The following is a 26,912-nucleotide window of genomic DNA, read 5'->3' as shown; positions in this document are numbered from 1 at the left end:
AACAGAAAGAAATAGTGAGAGAAAGTTGTGGTGAAAGAGTATGGCAGGGTTCACCACCACCCCGCCAGAGCCTCGTAGAGCTTTAGGTGTTTTTGCTCAATGAACACTCACAACGCCCAGCCTGGGGATTGAAACCACGATCCTATGACCACAAGTCTGCTGCCCTAACCACTGGGCCATTACACTACCACAAATATTCATGGTAGAACACAAATCCTCCTCCTCCTCCATCTATTTTTTACTACATTGGTAAATGTTGGATGGGTTTACTCCCTCACAACCCTTCAGTCACTTGTTGTAAACCCCCTTGTTTATCTCCTTCATGAGGTTCAGCATCCTGAGATCATCTTCCTTTTCCTCTTTCACTGGAGTTTCTTCTACTTATCTCTCTTGACTCCTTTTTTTATACCAGAGAGTATTCTATTTCTTTACTACCCACAAGGGGCTAAACACAGAGAGGACAAACAAGGACAGACAAACGGATTAAGTCGATTATATCAACCCCAGTGCATAACTGGTACTTATTTAATCGACCCCAAAAGGATGAAAGGCAAAGTCGACCTAGGCGGAATTTAAACTCAGAACGTAGTGGCAGACGAAATACGGCTACGCATTTCGCCCGGCGTGCTAACGTTTCTGCCAGCTCACCGCCTTAACACCAGAGAGTATTCGAGGAAGGAAAGCCAGAACCCATGACTTTTTCAGAATTAGCTCTCAGACAGTTCACCAATGGTTGCAACTGATGGTGCACTTGTTCACAATAGCATTTTCAGTTGTAGATCACCTGTAAGTGTTGATTCACAAGACTATGAATTTGTTGCAAATTTGACCTCAGGCTTACTTTCTGCTATATCAAGGAGTTGACCTCAAAAAATCAAAAGCCATACCTCTCGGATAATTTCATTATCATCATTACTTTAACATTTACTTATTTATGCTTGCATGGGTCAGACAGAATACATTGAAGCAGATTTTCTATGGATAAATGCCCTTCCTGTCACCAACCCTCACCTGTTTCCCGGTAAGACCAGGGATGTTGACTGCAAACAAACAATATACTTGTATAATATTGATGCCGAGACGTGTGTGTGCGTGTGCGTGTGTGTGTGCAAGCACACATACACACACACCTACACATATGTGTAAGCGTGTTTATACAGTGGGTTTCTTTAAGGTTCTGTCTCTCAAATCCATTTACAAGGCTCTGACCAGCCCAGGGATATGGTGGAAGACACTTGCCCAAAGTGCTTTGCAGTAAGACTAAACCTGAAACCATGGGTCTGGAAAGCAAACTTAATCATTCATCCATGCCTGCGCTTACAATGAATAAAATTCTTCTTTATGCTCTTTAGATTCAAAATATTTAATAGTTTGTGACAAAGAAGACATTACAAATACTTTGTAAATATTGTGTAAAATTCAAGATCCATAAATAGTTTAACCCTTTAGTATTCAGGTTAATCTGTCAAATATAATATTTATTCACATTGTCTTGAATTAATACTACCTTATCTCATAACTTTGAGATTCTGACAATATAATTGTTTATTTTTCAGAATGACATTGTAGGATATGTGTGAGAGGCTGGATTTGGCCAAATTGAATATAAAAACAGGTTGAATATTTGAGCTGGATACAACCGGTTTAAGTGCTAAAGGGTTAATCAAGCCATTTTACAAATTTATGGAAGACCCTATTGTTTCAATGGAATAAATTATTCTTATTACTTTCCAGTAATTTAATTTTTTTTTTTTTGCATGCTCCACCAAAACAACCAAAAGGATGTCAGTATGACTTAAGTATGAGAACTGTTCTTTTGTGTATGTGCGTTCTACTGCATTGAAAGTACTCTATATAATATATGCCGTATATACTCATGAAATAGTCAATCTCATGTAAAAGTCGACCCTTGTTTTTGGCCAAAAAATTGGGAAGTTTCCATAGACCCCATATAAAAGTCAACCCTAGTATTTCACAAACAACAGGACAACATTTGTGGGCCAAGATACCATATTATCCTGTAGTAGAAATAGCACTGTCATAAAATTGTGTGGCTACCTTACTGTAGCCTGCTCTATAGGTGGAAAGCTTAGTAAATTACAATGGAACGCTCAGTGCTTATAGTAAAACACCATTTACCAGTGAGCGCTATACATCTGTTGATGGAAGCTACATTACCATTACTAAAATGTATGCACAGGATATGCTGCAAGCTTTGCATACATCTTGAAGCACAATAAACACATGCATCATACTCGTTGTTTACACTGATAGCACTATTGGCGAACACTTGCAAATGCTACTGTCTGAATTCGTACAAAGGCACGACTCTGGTAAGTCTAAAAACATTCAATTAATCGCTGGATCAGTGGTTCCCATGCGACCTTTATATTTTACTCATCTCCAAATACAATAAACACATGCTTCATATGCTTGTCTGTTTACATGATACGAAACGTGTGTCACAGACTAACAGCAAATACCACTGTATGAGTTTGTACAAAGGCATGACTTTTGTAAGCCTAAAAACATTTAGTTAATCGCTAGATCAGTGGTTCCCAAACTTTTTTTTGCCACGGAATCCTTTAGCATTATTTTTAAAAGCATGGAACCCCTGATAACTTTTAAGGAATCCTGAGATTTTGCAGAACACATTTTGGGAGTCTCTGCTCCAGATTAACAACTCTACACCACATTATGGACATTTACTGGTAACTGCACATGAGAGCTACATGGTCTTGTTTATAAATTTTGTTATTTATTAGGACACGTATTTTGATGTATAAAATTGGTAATATTACTGAAATTCATTGTGCTTTTGTTTTTATTCACTTAAAAGTCAGTCGGGCTTCTGCTGTTGATACGGTGCATCACATTCTAGCTTGAATTTCAGCCCCTCAAAAGTAGTATCCATGTAAGTCGACCCCATAAATTTGACCTTAAAAAATGGTCTAAAACATTCGACTTTTACATGAGTATATACAGTATATGTGTATGTAGCAGTGATACTTCTCTATGTTGTTATGTTTTTAAGGTCTGGAGCTTTGGTTATGTATTACTCAGCATCTTTTTTGGTTGTTTCAATTCCTAAAGTACCTTTTATTTATAATTGGGATGGTTTCTGCCTTCAATCTTTCACAATATGGTTATTTCCACTTTCGGGTCTTTATATTATTATTATAATTATTTGTTCATTAGAGGTAAAAAGGAGTGAAAATTAAGGGAAACAGCTATGACACACACAAAAAAAAGGAACTGGATGAATAAATAAAATGTAAACAAGGGAAGAAGTGTTAAAGGAATGAGGGATAGAGAATGAGAAAGAGAGATGTAAAGAGAAAGTGAAGAAGGATAAAAGGAAAATAACAAGAATGTGAAAAAGTAAGAAGGAGGTTGGAAGAAAATGGAAGGGATAAAGCTGATGTTAACATGATACAAGTACATGTATTGGTAGTGGTGGTGGTGGTGGTAGTAGTGGTAGTGAATATAAAACAAAGGATAATTATCAAGAGAGAAAATGAGAATAATATAAAAGAAGGTCTAAAGAATTTTTTTAAAAAAATGAAATGAAAAGAAGAAGAAAGTAAGAAAGCTGGAGGAAGATAGTAGAGAAGGAAGAGATAAAGTAGAGAGAAATAAAAAGCGAAAGTAAGGAAGGAAAGAAAGACACAGCCAAGAGAAAGAGATAGATATAAAGACAGAAAGAAATAAGGAAAAAGAAAGGTGAAATAATAAAACACACAATTAATATCCCCTAACACATCATGGCCACCACACCCAACCATTAGTCACTGGAACAAACATGAAATCCTCTGCATGGTTTCTTAAATTACTGGAAATAGCAGCTAAATTTCCCTCTTTGAAAACAAGTAAAAGAATATGTTTCACAAAATCAAACAGGATGGTTATGATTGGGAAGGTTATGATCAAAGCTCTGCATGATCAAACCTATCCTAGGGCTAAACAACAATCCTATATCACCATTGCTATGAACCAAACATTGGCACCAGTTCTAATCAATAGCACCACTCCCAAACAACATCATCACTCCTACCACACCCAATCACCAACAACAACCAATGTCGACATCTCCACCATACCCGCAACCAATAATACCAATACTAAACACAGGTTGTTCCTGTTTTTTATAGTCTGGCCTTTCTTTTATGCTTTGAAGAGAAATTATTTATTTATGCATATATTTGCAGGTATGGCTGTGTGGTAAGAAGTTTGCTTCCCGGTGACATAGTACTGGGTTCAGTCTCACTCTGCAGTACTTTGAGCAAGTGTCTTCTACAACAGCCTCAGATCAACCAATACTGTGTGAATGGATTTAATAGAAAGAAATTATATAGAAACCCATTGTGTATGTGTCTTTTTTGTGTTTGTCCCCACCATAACTTGACAGACAGTGTTGGTTTGTTTATGTTCCAATAACTTAGAAGTTTGGCTAGAGACCAACCAAATAAGTACCAAACTTAAAAGCTAAGTTTGTGTGTCTATGTTTGTCCCCCCAACATCACTTGACAACCGATGCTGGTGTGTTTACGTCTCCGTAACTTAGCGGTTCAGCAAAAGAGACCGATAGAATAAGTACTAGGCTTATTTGAACAAATCCTTCAAGGTAGTGCCCCAACATAGCTGCAGTTCAATGACTGAAACAAGGTGTGTGTGTGTGTGTGTGTGTGTGTGTGTGTGTGTGTGTGTGTGTGTGTGTACGTGTGTGCCAGTCTGCACGTATGAGGGTGAGTCAAAAAGTAATGCCATTTTCTTTACTTCATGTGAAGCTTTTGATAAAAATAACTGAAAATTTTGCCAGTAATAAATGATTATATCATTTATATTCTGAAATATTTTGTTTCTTACTTTTCAGGTTTTTAAACTGGTAACGAAAATTCAAAATGGCTGCCCCCTTAGAGTGACATCAAAAACAAAGAGCAGTGATTGAATTTCTTGTTGCTGGGTGGCAACATTCACCGACAATTAGAAAATCTCTTTGAGGACAATACTTTAGATTATAGCAATTTAGTGCCATGGCCTAATGGATAAGGCGTCTGACTTCGAATCAGAAGATTGTGAGTTCGAGTCTCGTCGTGGTCAAGTTATTTCTTCAATGGCGGTGCCCCAGCATGGCCACAGCTCGTGAGCTGAAACTAGATAAAATAAAAAAAATAAAAAATACTATCATCTCTTCGGCCTCATGAAAGAGGGTTTGAGAGGCAAACATTCTCCCAGTGACAAGGAAGTGAGAACTGTAGTGAAGAAGTGGCTCAAAGAACATTCAACTATGGAAAAGTATAACCTTGCTTAAAACTGGTGAAGGTTGGTGACAAGAAAGGCACCTAGCCATATGAAATCTGCTTCAACAAATTCCTTCAGATCCATGCAAACATGGAAATGTGGACATCAGAATGATGATGATGATGATGATGGTGATGTTGTTGATGATGATTATTATTCTAATATTTCTTACCATTTGTAATCTATGGCACACCCTATTTAGTATCTGATATTTTATAATGTTGCCTTGACATAAAGAGATATAGTTGTTATTATTATCATTGCTGTTGTATTTGTCTCTCTAGTAAATTTATAGTTGCTAGCAGTAAAAAATAACTCAAACTAATGTGTTTCAATTAAATGGGGATTTGCTAGAAAATGTCACATTCTCTTCTGCAGCATTATTATAATACTAGCTCAAAAATCTCTCTATATATAAACGGCAGTTTGTCTGTGCGTGTTTCTGTGTGTCTGTTTGCTTGTACCCTCACCCTGACCACGGCTTTCAACCGATTCTGATGAAACTTGACACACACATAGCCCAATGTCATAATTCAAAACTAACGCAGCGAAAATTTTGAAAAGTTCCCCCAGTTCTGAAAAAAATCGATAAATTCGACATGGGGTTGAGAATCAGAAACACAAACCGCAAACTGTCTAGGGGACACAACTCCACCTTTTTTAACTAAAAAAAAAATTTACCATCATTTTTTTTCCATTTTTTTGCTATTTTTTGGCTATAACTCTCTAAAAATGCTTTATAGTTATTTCCCTTACAAACCTGAGCAACGCCGGGCGATACTGCTAGTAGTTTTATAAATGCAACTATCTATGGTTCTGACTATGTTTATATATATGTGCTATCTGTATGTATATGTGTGTGTGTATATATCTATGTGCCTGAACTATTAGGACTACAGTTGGTTTAACCATCTGTTTTATCATTTTGGAGTTCAGTAAGACAGTTGACACACCACTTATTGTCAATGTTCTCATATTCTTCCATAAAAGAAACAGAAAAAAATCCTTTGTTTTTACCAAACATGTTAACAGAAGGAACAAGAAAGGTATGAGCAGCTGTTGGTTATTGGTAATAACAGGTTTCTTGTGTATCTAAAAGACGCAGTCTTCTAAAGTGTTTTTTCAATATTATTATTTTTGTTGAGAGAAAAAAATTAAGAATGCATGCACACACTCATACTCACTCACTCACACACACAAACACACACATAAGCAATCCGATTTCAAACCACACAGTTCATATCAAATTCACTCATAATTGGTCAGAAAGGTGGCAAGCTGGCAGAATCGTTAGCATGTCAGGTGAAATGCTTAGTGGTATTTCGTCTGACATAACATTCTGAGTTCAAATTCCGCCAAGGTCGACTTTGCCTTTCATCCTTTTGGGGTCGATAAATTAAGTACCAGTTACGCACTGGGGTCGATGTAATCGACTTAATACCTATGTCTGTCCTTGTTTGTCCCCTCTATGTTTAGCCCCTTGTGGGTAATAAAGAAATAGGTATTTCGTCTGCCGTTACGTTCTGAGTTCAAATTCCGCCACGGTCAACTTTGCCTGTCATCCTTTCGGGGTCAATAAATTAAGTACCAGTTATGCACTGGGGTCGATGTAATCGACTTAATCCCTTTGTCTGTACTTGTTTGTCCCCTCTATGTTTAGTCCCTTGTGGGCAATAAAGAAATAAGACATAAGAATAATTGGCCAGCCTAGATGCACATACAGACACAAACACGTGTGTGTGTGTGTGTGTGTGTGCATGCATTTTGTACTATAAATGAGAAAATAAATTCCAACTCCTTCATCCAGGACAAGAGACTCAGTGTAGAAAGTTTACTCTAAGAATGATCTTTGTTGAGCGGATACAGAAATAAAACAGCTGATAAGCACAAGTCGGATTGATGAGTATACATACATGGAATACAAATAAACAAAACAAATAATGCAACACGACTGCTGTTTCAGGTGAACCATGACTTATGCTATGAACATATCTAGAGTTTAATAAAGACTCATAATGTTGTAGGTATATGGATTAACATGAATTCTAATAGATCCATGAGGCAAAGTTATGTTACTCTCATCAGGAGATTCTGGCTAAAAGCAGAAGAAATGTCATGAAGAATCTTTACTGATATCTCTTGTACTTCTTTCAGTCATTTGAAGGTGGCCATGTTGGAGCACTGCCTTTAGTCGAGCAAATTGACCACAGGACTTATTCTTTGTAAGCCTAGTACTTATTCTATCAGTCTCTTTGCCGAACTGCTAAGTTATGGGGATGTAAACACACCAGCATTGGTTGTCAAGCTATGTTGGGGGGACAAACACAGACACACAAACATATACACACACGCATACATATATATATATACGACGGGCTTCTTTCAGTTTCTGTCTACCAAATCCACTCACAAAACTATGGTCGGCCTGAGGCTATAGTAGAAGACACTTGCCCAAGGTGCCATGCAGTGGGACTGAACCCAGAACAATGTGATTTGTAAGCAAGCTAGTTACCACACAGCCACTCCTATGCCTATATGCTAATGATTCTGCCAATCTGCCAGCTTAGTGCCTTAACCCTTGAGCATTGAAACAGGCCATATCCGGCCTAAATATTCTACCAGTTTTATGTTAAAACTGGCCATATCTAGCCTCTCACACCTAACCTACAATGTCTTTCTAAAACTAAATAATCACATCATGAAAATGTCTTAGCTACAAGATAATGCATGGTTGATTCAAAGCAATATGAATAAGTAAGCAGAGCATTTGACAGAGTAATCTGAATGCTAAAGAGTTAAAGTAAAGCATTAACCTTTTAACCAGATTCTCCTGATGGGGGTAACATGGCTTTGTCTTACAGATCTATAAAATTTCATGTTGCTCCATTAGGAGTCTCTATTTTATAATAGATGTGGTTAAGGTAAAAGCCATGGTTCCCCTGAAACAAATGTTAAAAAATATGACTATTATATAATGCCTTTTGTTTATTTGTACTCCTTGCAAACATACTCATCAAGCTTTGTTTATCTGCTTTTTTATGTATATATTTCTCTCTCTCTCTCTCTCTCTCACACACACACACATTACTGCTTGGTTTAAGGATCTGATGGGATATAAATTACTAGGGAATAAATATATAACCCTTTTAACATGAGCTAATAAAAGAACTCTTATACAGTTGCATGACCTACTAGAAATAGAAGCCAAATTCACTCAAAATCACACTCGACCATCTTAAAAAGAGAAGGAAAGATTGGACAATCTTGTTACTGATATACAATAAGATGGGGTGGTCATGAATAGTCCACTCAATAAGATCTGACCTATATTAAAACTGGCTGGGATTTAACAACTAACAAAGTAATCTCCTGCATTTTAATGCAGTAGGAGAGAGAAAATGTTGAAGAAGAGAATTGTTTTTTTGTACACACTTAATGTTTATTGAAATGTGTAGTTATGATATAAGAGAAAACAAGTCTTGGACAAAACAATCACATCATAAAATCATTCTGTAATACGGATGAAAAAAAGAAAAAAAAAACTTTTGATAAATAGCAAGTTATCAATTGAGTAAAATACAAAGCAGAAAAATGAATGAAAACAAACTTGTCATTACCAATGAAAATATTATACTTTATGAATGCAGTAAGGTAATATTACAAGAAACAAAAGCAGCTTAGTTATTTCTGAAAAGCTGTCAGTGGAATTGAACATAAAGTAAAAACACACTAAGTGAATAGGGAGTGGTGGGGATGAGAAAAAAACTTGTATTTTATGATAAAAAGCTTTATTCAGCTTTGAAGTGTGAAAATTTTTGTTGTTATTGAAGTCATAGAACTCATCATTACTGATGTATCAGTGTCTTTAAAATAATTCTTTCTAATTTTGGCACAAGGCCAGCAATTTTCAGGGAAGGACTCCTAGTGCTCAACTGGTACTTATTTTATTGAATCCTATTTCTTTACTACCCACAAGGGGCTAAACACAGAGAGGACAAACAAGGACAGACAAACGGATTAAGTCTGTTATATCGACCCCAGTGCGTAAATGGTACTTATTTAATCGACCCCGAAAGGATGAAAGGCAAAGTTGACCTTAGCGGAATTTGAACTCAGAACGTAGCGGCAGACGAAATACCGCTAAGCATTTCGCCCGGTGTGCTAACGTTTCTGCCAGCTCGCCGCCTTGAAATCCAAAAGGATGAATGACAAAGTCAACCTCGGAAACTTTGGATTCAGAATGTATACATCTGGAAGAAATGCCGCTAAGAATTTTGTCCAATGCACAAACAATTCTGTCAGTTTTAATCATCATTATCATTAATGTCCAGTTTCCATGCTGACATGGACTGAACAGTTTGATAGGATCTGCTGATCCACAGTGCTGTGCCAAGTTCCAGCCCGAAGGCAATAGTAGAAAACACTTGCCCAAGGTGCCACGCAGTTAGACTGAACCCAGAACCATGTGGTTCAGAAGCAAGCTACTTACCAAACAGTCACTTCTACGCGTATATATATATGCATGTATGTATGTATATATATAAACTGCCTATTTCCATGCTGACAGCCTGATAATTATCATTAACATGATTTTTATCCTTATTTTATGAATGTAATTCAAAATATAAACAATAACAAACTATAAAATAAAATTTCATTTTTCAAAACAAAACATAATATAGTAAGAGGAAAAATAATCTTTATTTTAGTATACTTCCACTTTATTTATATTTGAAAAGGTTCCACCTACTTTTTTGAATTGCAAAGTCAGATCCTCAAAATTAATCTTAGGTAACACATAAAGGCATCTCAAATATTATTTTAGCAAGTTTAAAGTGATTTCTTTTGTGCTGTAAGCCATTTATCATTTCTGTAGTGCCCCCTCCCCTTCCCTTGATGCCCGAAGCATGTGCTTATTTTGCTTAATGGTTAATCCAGTGCAGCCTACTTGGATGGTGGAATTAAACCACCCTCTGGTTTAACACCACCACCACATTACATTGTTCTTGGGTATCTTTAGTGTAGTTCACTTTGCTGAAAACATTCAGGCTTAGTCGTCAGTTTGAGGATACATTCCTCTCCCCTTTCCACAGGTTTCAGAGGCTCAGTAAAGGGTCATAAGCACTGCCTTCCCTCTAGAGTAAAAATTCAAAAGTAAAAATATATGGGTGTAGGCATGGCTGTGTGGTTAAGAAGCTCACTTTGCAGCCATGTGGTTTCAAGTTCAGTCCCACTGTGAGATATCTTGGGCAAGTCCTTTTGAGAGTGAATTTGGTTGGCAGAAATGGTCAACAAGCCCATCATCCATATATAAATATCAGGCATGTGCTGTCAGTAATTACTCAGGGTAGGCAGTTGGTGACACTTATGTAGTAAAACACACAAAGAATAAGCGAAACACAGGCGCACGACTAAGTTGAAGGCAGATTTACTTCTGCCTTTATAGCATGTAAAGAAAACAGTGTTGTAGGAGTGCACACTGCATGTGTACTGCAGCAGTATTATGCATAACTAAAATACTGAGATTGAAAAGCAGCGGCAAATTATGCCTACCTAATCTACAAAAAGATAAAACATTTTGCATTTTATGCATCGTAATCAGACTAACCTTCATAATTTTATTGAATTAGGTGCATATTTTGCCATGAGAAAAAAAACATACTGCTATCGATCTATTTTATTTAAGGTAGGCACTACCTACCTTGCCTACCTAGGCGCTACATTCCTGTATGTTCTATGTGTGTGTCTTTGTGTTGGTCTTCCACCATTGCTTGGCAACTGATGTTGGTTTGCTTACAACCCCCATAAATTAAGATTTTAGTATATGGGACTGACTGAATAAGTACCAGCCCCCCCCCCCCCGCTGAAAAAGGTACTGGGGTCAGTTTGTTGTTGAGATAATGCTCAAGAAATCCTGAGACTAGAACAAATAAAATAAAATTTCATTAGGCTAGCATAATTTCAATAATTAGGTTAAACATAAGATAGACTTACCATCTGCTTCTTGTCTTAAATCTGGTGCCCCAATATCCGGAGCAGGGTGGTAGTGGACTGTTTCTGGAACAAACAATGAGAAATATATTTGGTAAATATTTAAATCAAAACACTAGCTTAAAGATATATATATAAACATTCTCTGTAAACACAGATATTCAAAAGTGTATGTATATAGACATAAAACTGAGTAATGGAATGTGGTAAGCTAAAAGAACTGCAACAAATATATTAAATATTTATTCTACCAAAGGTATTGAGTTCATTTTACTTTCTAGACTCACCATGTGCATAATAATATTTACAAATACACCACACACTAAATATGTATGTGTGTGTGTAAAATGTTAATGCAAGTAACAATTTTTTCCTTCTCAACAGATTCACAAGCACCAATTTTTTTTTTTTATAATGATATCAAGAATTAGTGTTATCACCATCTCAATCATTAATATTATTACTGAGGCAGAGAGTTGGCAGAATCATTAGTATATCCAGACAAAATGCTTAGTAGCATTTCTTCTTCCAGGTCTTCATGTTCTGAGTTCATATTCCACTAAGGTCAACTTTGCCTTTCATACTTTCAAGGTCAATGAAATATCAACCCTTCTCCCCAAATTCCAGGACTTTTGCCCATAGTAGAAAGGATTACATTACTATTGTTGGTACCGTGGTGAGCTGGCTGAATCAATAGCACACCAGGTAAAATGCTTAGTGGTATTTCACCTGCTGCTACATTCTAAGTTCAAATGTCGCCAAGGTCAACTTTGCCTTTCATCCTTTTTGGGGTTGATAAATTAAGTACCAGTGAAACACTGGGGGACGATGTAATCAACGAGTCACCTCCCCCAAAATTTCAGGCCTTGTACGTATAGTAGAAAGGGTTATTATTGTTGTTGTTGTTCAAAACAGAAAGTTGGGGTTTACATTAAGTGAAAAGAAGTCAACAATAACAAGGGATAGAGTTACCCTTCAGAGAAACATGTATCACAAGGAAGGTGGCCCAGTGGGTGAAACTTTGTTGCTTGACTAACTACCTGCATGCTAGAGGGTTGCTCCACCAGATCTGACCAGAGAAAACACTACACTACAAATATATTCACTACAATACTATTATATACACCACACCACTACTACAATCACTACTTCGTTACTATATAGACTAAACATATATTAATCTATCTCTTTGTATATATATATATATATATATATATATATAAACATTTATCCTCTGCAACTGTACAGAACTACTAATAAATCTTGTACACTATTACATTGATTTACTGCAGACAGTAAATGTTTAATTAATGTTATCAATATGTTCTTGAATAATGTAACAACTTTAATTAAATATGACCATAGAGGAAAAAAAAATAACAACCAAAAAAACGATCAACCAATAACAAGCTGAACCACTGCCAATCAACTGGTCACTAATACAGGAATCAAGAATCGTGCTCCAATTTTTATTTCCTCATTTATGGTTATTACTGTAAATTTTCTAATTGTTATTTTTTTATTATTAATGAAGCAATTTTGAAAAGAAAGCAATCAAATTGAAATCAATATGAGAAGTGTGTGTATGTATGTATTTATGTATACTATATATGTATTGCAAGAGCAGTAAAGAGTTGGCAGGGAGGGGGGTATATCTTTTATTACCAAAACTGTAAAAAAAAAGCCACAAGATGGCTCTGAATAAAGAGGGCATCCCTGTGGATTGTTACTTCTGGGATGCAAGCTAGGACTATACCAGTCCTGTCTGGGTCAAATGGGCAACAAAGTTTGATGTTGAAAGATCCAAAACATGCTAAGACCCTGAGAATACCACTGATAAATCATCCCAAAACATTAGTGAGATAAAATAAGAACGTACAAGTTCCTGAAAAGTTCCTAGCTTTGGGTAAAAGAAAATACAGGAGGATCAGTAAACTATGATTTTATTCAACATATTCCCATTTCAGACACACACACACACTTATTGCAGCAGCCCTTCATTTTTTCTAAGCCCTGTAAAAGAACACAGAAAGTTGGGCCTCCAACCAAGCCTTTCGTGATACCCCTAAAGCCAGGAACTTTTCAGTAACTGCTTATATATCATCATTATGCTCATTTTTACTTCCATTTTTCCATACTTACATTGGCTGCACAAATTCTCTGACATACCAACCATCTTGCCATTTGTGCATACACACACACACAAATACATATGAAATCAAGCCCACCAGTCCATTGAATGAGTCGATTTCTATTAAAGATTTGAATGTAAATGTTAATTGTTGTTCTTAAACCTATGATGGTCTGTGTGTGTGTGTGTGTGCGTGTGTGTATATATATATATATATATATATATATCATCATTATCTTAAGGTCCAATTTTCCAGACTTCCATGGGTCCAATGAAACTTGCTTAAGGAATATTTTCTATGGCTGGATGCTTTTTCTGTTGCCAACCCTTCCTTGTTTCCAAGCAAGTTAATATTTCCTTTATCCCTCCAAACAATGGACAGTCTAATGACTGGACATGTTTTCACAGAAGATTGCAAACAAACGGCACCATTTGTATGAATGGTGACTGCTTGCAATCAGTACACAATTGTCAAGATGAGAGAAAGCACATACACACACACACACACACACACACACACTGTATGTGCTCAACACATAATTATCTTATTCAGGTTTTGGCTTTAATGTTAATCACATTAAACTTCCACCATTGTGTGTTCACATGGGTCCTCTGCAGTCAAAGACAAGCAATGACATAATACAAACAACACAGTAATGATAAAAGAAAAAGAACATGGGTATTGAGTAGGTATACCTTTACTTCACATGTTACATATGTTTCAGTATCAGGCAATACATGACATCACACAACAGATGCAATCAGTAGATGCACCTCATAGTGCCAGCATGATAAACGAAAACACTGTGAGACAATTGACAAGAATGATCAAACATATGTAGTAGATGAATTAAAGGAGTACAAAGTCAATGTCCATATTTTTTTTGTCATATATTCTTTTATTCTTTTACTTGTTTCAGTCATTTCATTGTGGCCATGCTAGCGTACCATCTTGAAGTGCTTTTTTTAACAAATCAATCCCTGGGCTTATTCTTAAACCTAGTTCTTATTTTATTGATTGTTTGCCAAACCACTAAGTTATGGAAATGCAAACTCACCAACACCAGTTGTCAAGCGATAATGATGGGACAAAGAGAGACACAAAGACAGGCACACAATGACGTGTGTGTGATGGGATTCTTTCAGTTTCCATCTACCAAATCCAATCACAAGGCTTTGGTCAGCCTGAGACTATAGTAGAAGACACTTGCCCAAGGTGCTACGCATTGAGACTGGCCCAGGAACCATGTGGTTGGGGAGCAAGTTTCTTACCACACAGCCATGCCTGCACCCATGTATACATATATATGGAGGGGGGAGAGAGAGAGAGAGAGAGAGAGAGAGAGAAAGACAGACTTTCCATCTGTCAAATACATTTAAAAGGCATTGGTTGGCCTGAGGTTACATTGGAAGACATCTGCACAAGATATATTAAAGCATTCCTGAACCCAAAACTGTTAGGTTATATTTATGCATATGTGTGTGCATTAGTGTTGGATTTGTACAAGCATGCATCAAAAGAATATAGCAAAAAACAATAAGAAAAAGAGAAAAAATGAAATATAAATATTTGTCGGCATTGATATTGTGAAGATTAATATAATAAATATTTTAACTAAGAACACTTAGAGGATACAAAAACAGAAAAACAATACAGAGCTGATGGAAATTTGTTGGGGAATTCCAGAGAAATACATCAGAAACTTCTGAGAGTATGTACTTTTGTAAATGAATGATTGTGGTGTAAGACTCTTGAAGTCATACATAAAATGTGTAAAAGTTAATGGCAAGGACAGTCTCTTGTGGTTGATATTGATTTTATGGACTATATGCAAGGTTGTCAAGAATTTAATATATTTTCTTGAAGAGTGAAATCAAATAAACTACTTCATCATCGTCACTGTTTTAATGTCCATTTTATTCTAATTGAACTGGAATTGGATGAATACACCATTTGCTCATATATCTTGGTATTTCATCATAGCATCTGTGGAACCTAACATTCTTTGAGCTTGTCTTATTAATTTTTTCATAAATCTACTATAATGGATTCCATCTAACATCCATTTCTCATTGTGATGTGCGCACATGTGTTTGTGAGTGAGTTGATATGTATTTTAACATTAATATACATGCTTCCTATTGTATTCTGCATGTATATTATATGACATTATTTTATCTGTACTTTAATGCATTGATCACTGTGAAGCTATTAAATATATACTTAAATATGCATATAAAAAATAACAATGATAATAATAATTATTATTATTATTATTTTAAAGTACATTTTTATGCTTGCTTGGGTTGGATAGAATTTGTTGAGATTATTTTACATAGCTGGATGCCTGTCTTGTAACCAACACTCACCCATTTCCAGCAAAGTAATATTTCCTCATCACTAGACATACAGTTTCCATCTACCAAATCCACTTACAAGGTTTTAGACAGCCTAGGGCTATACTAAAAGACTCTTGCCCAAGATGCACAGCAACAGCACAGATTCAAAGACAAGATGGTTTGAACGCAATCTTCTTAACCATATATCCATGCCTATATATATGTGTGTGTGTGTGTGTGTGTGTGTGAGGCGCAATGGCCCAGTGGTTAGGGCAGCAGACTCGCGGCTGGAGGATCACAATTTCGATTCCCAGACTGGGTGTTGTGCGTGTTTATTGAGCGAAAACACCTAAAGCTCCATGAGGTTCTGGCAGGGAGTGGTGGCGACCCCTGTTGTACTCTTTCTCTCACTGTATCTTCCTGTATCCGATAGAATAAGTACTAGGCTTACAAAGAATAAGTCCTGGGGTCAATTTGGTCGACTAAAGGCAGTGCTCCAGCATGGCCACAATCAAATGACTGAAACAAGTAAAAGAGTAGACAAGAGTACACAATCACAGACACCTATATTATAAGCTTCTTTTAGTTTCCAAACTCACAAGGGTTTGCTCTTTCCAGAGCCCAAGGTGCTGTACAGTAGGATTGAACCAAAAGCCACAAGATTGAAAAGCAAGCTTCTTAACTACACAACATTTTTTATTAATGCAAAATAATTTGACAATTTAGCATAATTGAACAAACAAACAGACTATAAGAAAACAGTATTCCTTAATATTCTTAAATTCTTAACAATTACATTTTTATAGCCAAATTTTATGAGCTGTGTTGAGTAAATAGTTTGAATACTTAAGCATTCCATGTTTGTAGCAACCTGCAATTTTTCATTTACTACAGTTATGCTACAAATTTATCATGAGTCATATTTCTACTGGATACTTATTGATTAAAATTTTGCATTGTTGCATGTACATATGCACACTTGGACTAACATACACTTACATACATATCTTCCTTACAATATATATATATATACACATACACTGATATATATATATGAAAATAGCTATCCACAGTCTTTGAAAGCTAAGCTCAGTAAGAAGAAAAAAAAAATAATTACGTACACATATATCTATACTATATCCACACTGCAGGACAAAAGATACAGTTGTTGAAGGCAAAACTAACTAGCAGTGATGTAGAAATGTTAATTTTCACAGGCAAGAAAGAAACAAGAATGAAAATAAAAAACCAAAGAAGGAAAAGGAGTGGTCGGTGGTGGGGAGGGAAAAACCCAGAAAAGACAAAAAAATAATGATAAAAGAAAGAAAAAAAAGGAAAAAATATAATCAAATCACTGATTTTGTGTGTAAAGTCTTCATGGAAAATAGAAACAGAAAAATTCAGAAATGGTATTTTGTATGACTTTTTCTCCATTTTGCAAGCAGACACACTATAGATCAATCTGTCTGTTTGTCTATCTATCTATCTATCTATCTATATACACACATAAACACATATATAGAAACACACACAATAGTTATGTGTGCATGTGAAACCTTCCTAAATCCTCGACAATAGACATAATAGTAGCTCTGGTTAAGTTGATACTTAGTAATAATGATTGTCTATTCATTGCTGGATGCATTTACTGATGCTCATGTGTAAGTGCATACATTAATGCTGTGTCATGCATTTAGACATTAGCAAGCACTTATCTCTTCTTACTTAACTGCTCTTCGACCAAACCGTATGGAACTCGGTCTGCCTGAAAGGATTCCTTTATGTAAATTTTCTACTTTTGGTGACAGAAATTTCAAGAAAGTATATATGTGGGGCAACAGTTTGAATAATCAAAGCCTTTATCATAGGGAAATATTAATATGGGGAATAAAGGAAAGAATGAGAGAGAGAGAGAAAAGAAATAAAAGAAAAGACAGATGAAGAGACAAGCAGGCTTATGTGTCAGCTAAACACTACAATAACATGTTTAAAGAAGTAAAAAAAACAAAAAAACAAATTGGTAACTGAAATGGTTCTTTTAGTAACTAGAAATTTGATTAATAATATTACTTTCAGCAAGACTTCAGTTTCTGTGACCTCTTGGTGGCCTATATCCACCTAGATGGGGAAGTACAACACACTAATGTAAGATGCAAGTTAATTGCATATCTGATGAGAATCTTGTTAGTTTGTAAATGCAGAGTTTAAGCATTCTAAAAGGTTTGTGGAAGCAACCAGAATCTATGTTGGTTTATCCTAACTTCCTATCACAAGATAAATATGTCTTTCATAAATCCTCATGACTAAGTGAATTTTGGGTCATTATTTGCTTCAAGGTGTATAGTACAGTGATTGGAGTTAAGATCATAAAACTGTAGTTTTGATTCCCAGACAAGGCTGTGTGTTGTGTTTTCAAGCAAAACACTTCATTTCATGTTGCTTCAGTCCATTAAAATGAAAGATGTATACCAACAATAACAGAGAGTTAACCCTGTCATGGACTGGCACCCCATTCAGCAGAGAGTATTGTACTCTTAATTATTTATATGCCAAGAAACCAGGATAAGCTTCAGCTTAATGAACCTGAAGGCTCATAACAGACCTAAGACCAAATCAACTTCAAGGTTTAAATGTTGCTGTTGTTTTAGTCCTATGATAGCCCCGAACTAATCCAGGTTTTATAGAAGCCATTGTGTTTAGGACTACATTATCCAATATATGTAAAAGCACATAGCTTAATGGTTTGGGTATAAAAACACCTTCAACAAGTAAAGATTAACCCTTTTGATACCAGTCTCTGACTGCTCCTGGTTGCATGATACAAATTTCCTGTTACTAAAAGATCTACATGAAACTTCCATGTTAATTTATGTTCTAATGTAATACTGAGAAAGTTATTTTACTAAATACTTCTTCATTTTCAAAATTAATTGAAACAAAGCTGATGTATTACAAAAGAAATACAATAACAAAACGGTTGAGCAATTCACTTTATGGAGCAAAATTATGTAGCAGTTTATGTTCTTATTTATAAACATAATTTTATAATAATAAAGTCTATACTAAAACAGCCATACTCCCTTCCAGGGAACCGCTCATGGCGTCTAATAATATAAGAGACTTGGGTGTAATTGTTGATAACAATCTCAGTTGGAGTTCCCACATCAACAATAAGGTCGATATAGCTCGTAGAATGAGCTCCTGAATCATAAGAACCTTCCGATCCAGAGAACAAGGTGTCATCATTCCACTTTTCTCCTCCTTTGTATGGCCACAACTCAAATACTGCTGCCCCTTGTGATCTCCTCATACAAAACAAAACATCTCAAGGATTGAACCACCCCAGAGGGCACTCACTAAATGAATTGAAGGTATAACTGATCTCGATTACTAGGACCACCTTAAAACCTTGAAACTCTACTCTCTCCAGCACCACCGCAAGCGGTACATCATTGTATGATGTGGAGAATATACCGCCAGCATTGGCCAAATGACCTGAACATTAGTTTCAAGGTTCATACAAGGCTGGGACCACAGGCCATACATCCTCTGCCCAATTCAAGATCACAACTTGGCTACTCCTGTTATATGCTTTACAAAGTACAATGGTCCGAGAGTGTATTTGCCTTCAGTAATAAACATGATTTCCATAAACTGTTGATTTCCATTAATGCATTTGAGAAAAGCATGGACATCACAATTCCTCAATTACTCCCACCCTCACTTGAGATAATACACTGACCCTTTATGTTATATCCTCCCCACATGTCACCTCCCCCCTGCTAAAAAATAAACCAATATCTTTGCTTTATGTGATGTATGATACCCAAGTTATTAAATTTACAAAGCTCCCAGAAGTCTATATCCTGTTACATGCACATTATGCTATATCCTGGAGCAAGAAAACTAATTTCCACTCATTAAAAATGGAAAAAAAAAGATGAAAAATAAAAACATCAGCCAAATTATAAATAAATCAATATATTAGTTTTTTTTTTTTTTACATATCAAAAAACTAAATTATGATTTATGCTGTTAGTAGTTTCAACAACTCCCCCATGACCTTTAGTTACATAAATCTAAAACAAACCCATTTTAAAATCTTCGCCAATTATTTTCACGAATTCCAAATGTCAGAAATTAAAATTGAATTTTGTTTTAGTGTCCAAATTTTTTTTTTCTTCCCTAATCTGAAATTAGGCTTTCCATTGTGTTACATATACGTTTTGCTTTATCTACCAGGGTATATAGTATCCAGCATGTTAGCATATTTCTGTGTTCTGATAGTCATATCAATTTTCCAGTTAACACATGCACTTTTTACGGCTTACTCACATCTTTGCTGTGTTTCATGCCAACATCTTTTAAGTTTTTAATTCACAACTATGGTTGAGTGTATAAGAAGTTTGCACCTAATTTGGCTTCGATTTCACTTGCCTCAACAGGTCTTCGCAAGCACACCAAACGCTACTTGCGAAGACCTGTTGAGCCAAGTGAAATCGAAATCAAATTCGATGACTGGCATCCATGCTAGTGGAGCACTAAGAGTACCATATGAGCATGATCATTGCTAGAGTAACAAACTGGCCTCCGTGCCGGTGGCACGTAAAAAGCACCATTCGAGTGTGATCATTACCTGCATTGCCTTACTGGCACTTGTGCTGGTGGCACATGAAAAAATATTTGAGTGAGGTCATGCCAGTGCCGCTGGACTGGCTACTATGCAGGTGGCACATAAAAAGCACCATTTGAGTGTAGCCATTGCCAGTACCGCCTGACTGGCCTTCATGCCGGTGGCATGTAAAAGCACCCACTACACACTCGGAGTGGTTGGCATTAGGAAGGGCATCCAGCTGTAGAAACACTGCCAGATCAGACTGGAGTCTGCTGCAGCCATCTGGTTCGCCAGACCTCAGTCAAATTGTCCAACCCATGCTAGCATGGAAAGCGGACATTAAACGATGATGATGATGTTTCAAATTCAGTTCCACACTGTAACACTGTAGGCAAGAGTGAGCCTTGGGCTGACCAAAGGCCTTATTAATGGCTATGATAGAAAGAAACAAAAAGAAGCCCATCATATATGCATATGTGTGTATGTTAGTCTCCTTCACTTGAAATCATATGATAGTTGTAAGCGAGTGTCACTGTCATGCAGGCAGTGTCCTTTGTTTCCAATCTTCAGAGATACATCTAGTCAAAGGGAAATATTACCTTATTTGGCAACAGATGAGGGTTGGCAAAAGGAAGGGCATCTGACCAGAGAAAATCTGCCTCAGCAAATTCTATTCAACCCATGCAAGCCAGGAAAAGTTGATATTAAACAATGGTGACAATGAATATTACCCAAAACGTCAGAAATCTTGCCCAAGCAGACACAGGAGACCAACTCAGTCCTCAGGCTAGTCAGATCATATTGATCCATCTAATTCATGCCTGTATGGAACATGGATATTAAATGATGATGATGGTGATGAGTGCAAATGAGCTCAGATAATGGCCAGGAATCAATTGCTTTGATGTAAGATTGAACATTAACTTATGTTGGTTTGGATATGTCATGTGAAGGGTGATAATGTATGATAGATGAGACATTAAAAGAAGGTCCCAATGCTGGTATTTGCTCAAACAAAACTTAGGAGAAAAAAAGCTATTATGCTAGAATTTGAAAGATGTTATGTTGAAGACCCACTTAATCAATGCCAAAAACCTGTTAAAACAAATACACCAACAATTATGAGCAAGATCAGACAATGTCATGCTAAACATGGAATAAACTATAAATATCTGTTGTTTATTGTCAGGACACTGCAGCCTTCAAAGATTCCATGCTACTCAAAATTCACCAACATTACTCCTGGAATACCTACGCACCCTTATTCTTTATGACACTTTTATTCTCTGCTCTGTGCATTTAATTCTGGCCTTCATAACGGTCTTTCTCTATTTCACTTACATGTCTCCTTACATGTCTGCCAGATCAAGATTGGAGACTGGTGCAGCCATCTGGTCCGCCAATTCTCAGTCAAATCGTCCAATCCATGCTAGCATGGAAAGCGGACATTAAACAATGATGATGTCTCCTCTGTCACCTTTTTTAACTTTTTTTGATGAGTTGTAGTGCATCTAAGCACTATATACAGTAAGCTCATTACATTATACTATCATTCACATGTTCCTGTATGTTTCCTATTATGTTTTACAATGTACTGTTTTCCATGAGTAAAAGTACATGCAATCTGTCAAATTACAGGTGAGCTGAATGAGAAGATTACAATTAAAGATGTCAGCAGAAGCAGAATTCTGCCGAGGTCGACTTTGCCTTTCATCCTTTCGGGGTCGATAAATTAAATGGCAGTTGCATACTGGGGGCGATGTAATCAACTTAATCCCTTTGTCTGTCCTTGTTTGTCCCCTCTATGTTTAGCCCCTTGTGGGTAATAAAGAAATAAGAAGCAGGCAGGAGTGGTGACTGAAGGGATCTGGGTATGGATTATGAATGGATGATGGACCCTGAGTAAAAAATGCAAAACCATTGGAAAATATAGTAAAGTGAGATCTGATGTTGTTGAGTCACTCATATGAAAAATATATTTGTTCTATGTCTGTATGTAGAGACATTGACGGTGATGGTATTGTGGCATACAGAGTATGTTTACCAATGAATCTGAAAGAACATTAATAGTTGCAAAAATAAAAATAAAAATTCTAAACCATTTAAATGGAACTGTAGAGGAAGTAGAATACTTTGATATCTCCCAAAAAAAACGGCTGCAAATAAATAGTCAAAGTTGCAGACAAAGAGACATGTGTAATAGACTTTGTAGGCTAATGTGTGTGTGTGTGTGTGTAGTTTTTACTTAGTTGGGTGGAGGTCAGATAGAATAGTCAACCAAAATATGGAACAAGATAGCCAAAGTGACCTCCAAAAGTAGGATATCTACAGAGGAAATGACTAACAACTAGAAGAACAAGACATGCTGGAAGGAGACAAATATGTCTGATTTAACCACACAGAAGGGGAAAAAAAAAATAAACAAGCCATCAGTTGTGAGTGATGATGATAGTGATGATGATGGTAATGATAATGTTGTTGATGGTGGTGGTAATTGTAACATACATATGTCAATGTTTAGAACACAAAATTCTAAATAGAAAAGTTAAAATATTGTAATTTAGTGTTATAAATACAGAGACCAAATATAAGAAAGTATTAAGCTACACATGGCCAGTTAAACAGTTACTAGTGCCATACTGTAAACCAAGTACCGACCAACCATAAAAAGCCTCAATGTGGCTTTTTAACCTCCAAGAACTGGATACCAAATCCCCTTCAGTCACACACTCCAATATCTTAATACAAAAAGAACCAACTAAAAAAATGCATTAAGCTACACACGGTTGGTTTACAGACAGTAACTAGTGTTGTACTGTAGGCGAAGCACTAGCCACAGAAGGTCTCTATATAATTGCTGACCTGCAAGAAATAGATGCCAAATCTCCTTCAATCCCACACCCCAATATCTTAGTACAGGAAGGAAGGACAGTTTAGATAATGCAGTCCCAGATTCCCCCACATAAAACAGAACTGCCTTTGATCATAGAACAGCTCAATCAAAACTATGGGCAGTAGGGCATATCTAAATAGCAACAGCAATAACCAACCATTAGCACTAGCCACTCAAGTGTGAGATCAAATGCTCATCTAGGTCAGCCGAAGTAAACAGAGTGATGAAAAGTACAACAAAATAGCTGAATCTTGTTTTCAGCATGTATTTATCAAACGATTTCTACAGGGTATCTAAACTAATAGATGATGTAATGAAGCTGGATGGCGGGGGTGGAATATTATAAAACTACTGCAGAATACTGTTGATGTATGTTTGTGTATATAATTCTATTTCATACATTTTTTTTAAATGCTTCATTTTTGTTTTTTTTTTGCACTTCATCCTTTCCTTCTAAACATCTTTTGCTTACTCTTTTGCTCTCTGTCTGTCTATAACAATTTCCTAGTCTCTTTCTGTCCTACAAACTTTTCTAAATTCTCTCTTATATACACATACATACATACAAACACTCTCCTTACATATGTACATCGTCTCATAGACTGACAAAACTTTTATACAAACACTTTCACACATACACACTCTCCTGCCTTCCTTCATCCCTCTTGTTCTCTCTAGTAAAACAGAGTACAAAAGAGCATGGAGTAAATATAGAAGGTCAAACAACTGTGGGTCTTTGTTGCTGGCAATAAGCAAGTGAGGATAGCAACTCAAATCAGAATCACAGCGATTAAGTTAACCAGATTGTAAATGGTGGAGTCAGAGAAATTGTTTGTTTATTAAAACAGGAAAAGGGGGAAATGAAAAATTTTGAATCAGATAAAGCAAGAAACACCAACACATTTTATTATTTTCTATAGTAAAAATATCAGTTTGCTCTCATAAATCTTTGGGTACAAACAATTTCTATAGCCTTGGGTTGCACAAATCTTACACCCCACTGTGACACAAATATGGCATTTTGTGACACAAGTCTTTAGCTTTCAGACAATACAATTAGATACTGTTTTAGGTTCCATAAATCCATATAGTTTCGGATGCTATAAATACACAGTCTTAGAATAATAATTTCTCTCCATGACAGAAGACTGCAAATTTTTATAGGGAAGGAATCACTATCATTAGACTACTGGTCCTTATTCAATTGGCCCTAAAGGAATAAAAGCAAACTTGATCCTGGTGAGATCTGAACACACAATGTAGACAGAGAAAATAAAATACAAGCCATATTTAACCCATCATGTTGCAGTTTCTTTGACTCCTACTTTTTTTCCAGTCTTAAAATAACAAGCCCATATACTTTAAATCCTTTTAAAAAAATAACATGTCCATAGCTAGTAATTAACTAAAACAGGATGGTTCCCCAAAGGATTTACTATCAAACATACTTAATTCAGATCTTGTGTCACTCTCATTATCCTTCTGCCAACACTAAATAAAACAGTGAAACATTTTTTTTCTTTAAATCCCACATCCGTTCCAACAAAGAACTTAATTTCAGTCTTATATTTTATTAACTTCCTGTGCCTCATAAAACCAATAGCAACCAAACAGAAGTCAATACAACTTTATTATTACTATTATTATTATTATTATTGAGTGAGAGAAAGTGATACTGGGGTAAAATATATGAAACCCAGTATACCCATCATGACTACCCATCTGATAAGGGTACACCAGACACATGCATCACAACCAATTGTGGTGAGGCCCAGTTAGAATTTCCTTCCAGTCGAATAACCCATCCTACTCAAAAGGTCCTCGAATAAGGTTTGTTTTAAGGATGATGAACGAAACACTCATGTTTCCAGAGGTGAATGATTCAAACCTCAAAGAACTTCTTTCAACACACATGGCTATGATGCTCCCCAACTACTTCTGCTCATGATCTGAGATGCACATATCATCAGCCACTAAGGGACATGCTCAACTGGTTATGATCAAACAAATGACATGCAAATCTGTGGTATTGAGCAGAATATTTGCTGTAGCCCATCTTCTTCTTCTTCTTCTTATTATTATTATGGCGGTAAGCTGGCAAAATTGATAGCACACTGGGCAAAATGCTTAGTGGCATTTCAGCCATCTTTACACTGAGTTCAAATTCCATCAAGGCCAATGTTACCTTTCACCCTTTTGGGGTCAATGAAATAAGTAGCAGTGAAACACTTGGGTCAATATAAGTGACCAGCTCACTCCCAAAAATTTCAGGCCTTGTACTTATAGATGAAAGGATTATTATTAGTTACCCCTTTCGTTACCAACCCGGCTGAAACCAGCTCTGGCTCTGAGTACAAATGTCTTGTTTTCATAAGTTTTGAATTAAAAATCTTCCACGAAACCTTAGTCATAATTTATGTTCCTAACACGAGCTTAATGATAATTAAGTTATTTTACTAAATTCTTAGTTATATTTAAAGTAATTGAAGGAAACACACAGTATCTCAAAATAAATACAGTAACAAAAGGGTTAAAACTCCCCAAGATACTTCATTTTCAACAGTGAGGAATAATAGTTGTTGGCCTTTTTCTCAATGAAAGCCAAAATAAAAAGGAAAAATTTGATGGATTTTTATCATAAACATTTGTTTCACTTGCTAATTATGTATCATTGTCTACAAAACTAGGTCTGTGCCATTGACACTCTTTCGATATGTCAAATGAGATGCATGAAAGCAAAAACAGTTGACAATGCTATCTAGCCTATGTTTTTCATGATCAGCACTTCAACAATCTTAACGAAACACCATTATAAGCCTCAGCAATTTAATACTCACTTTTCTTATTCAATATGGATTCAGCATGGACATACTTACAGCCCACCTGTCTATATTTTCATATGAAAAGCAGAGCTGTCCTAACTACCTTTTCTCAAATTCATTTTTGCGGTTACTTCATATACCCTTAAGACCATCTTAAGAAATACAGGGTTATGATATCAAAAGCATTATCAAAAGTACATGGAGGATATACTGGTACAAAGTTATAGAAATGTATGTTGGGTGACACCGATGGTAGAAGTAAATAGAAGAAAACTTGAACCAAAACGACATGGTTAAATTAAACTAAGGTGCATGGGCAAATGTTACATGATAAATATCTCCAAGTCATAACAATAATGTAAAAAAATTAACACATTAACCCTTTAACATTGAAACCAGACAGATCTGGTCAAAATATTCTACATTTTATCTTCAAACCAGTCTTCAAAACAGCCTCTCACACCTATCCTACTATGTCCTTCTAAAAATAAGCAATCACATCGTGATTAGTTCAAAACAGTGTGAGTAAATAAGCATTACATTTGACAGAATAACCTGAATGTTAAAGGGTTAAAACAATGAATGATGAGGGTGATGATGCTTTCATTTATTGGATGGCAAATGATAAAAAAGGAAAAACTACTTGGGAAGTAACTTGTGATATGGAGGAAAAAAAAAATTTAATTTTTATAGTTATACAACAGGTGCAGGAGTGGCTGTGTGGTAAGTTACAGGTTCAGTCCCACTGCATGGCACCTTGGGCAAGTGTCTTCTACTATAGCCTCGGGCCGACTAAAGCCTTGTGAGTGGATTTGGTAG

The 26,912-nt window shown here is 36.1% G+C and overlaps 1 protein-coding gene across 12 annotated transcripts in view; it reads right to left on the bottom strand.

Moving 5' to 3' along the window:
- The window catches only part of LOC115212289 (glutamate receptor-interacting protein 2), a 661,282-nt gene that overhangs the window by 234,273 nt on the left and 400,097 nt on the right, over positions 1-26,912 (bottom strand). For all 12 annotated transcript variants that reach the window (XM_036504756.1, XM_036504731.1, XM_036504740.1 and 9 more), the window contains one exon: positions 11,296-11,358. In XM_036504756.1, the coding sequence (XP_036360649.1) occupies positions 11,296-11,358 (63 nt within the window). The remainder of the gene's footprint in view (positions 1-11,295; positions 11,359-26,912) is intronic.

The sequence above is a fragment of the Octopus sinensis genome, linkage group LG1, assembly GCF_006345805.1.
Source record: "Octopus sinensis linkage group LG1, ASM634580v1, whole genome shotgun sequence".
Lineage (NCBI taxonomy): Eukaryota > Metazoa > Mollusca > Cephalopoda > Octopoda > Octopodidae > Octopus > Octopus sinensis.
The sequence above is the reverse complement of the archived record's forward strand: the minus strand, read 5'-3'. Positions and strand labels throughout refer to the sequence as shown.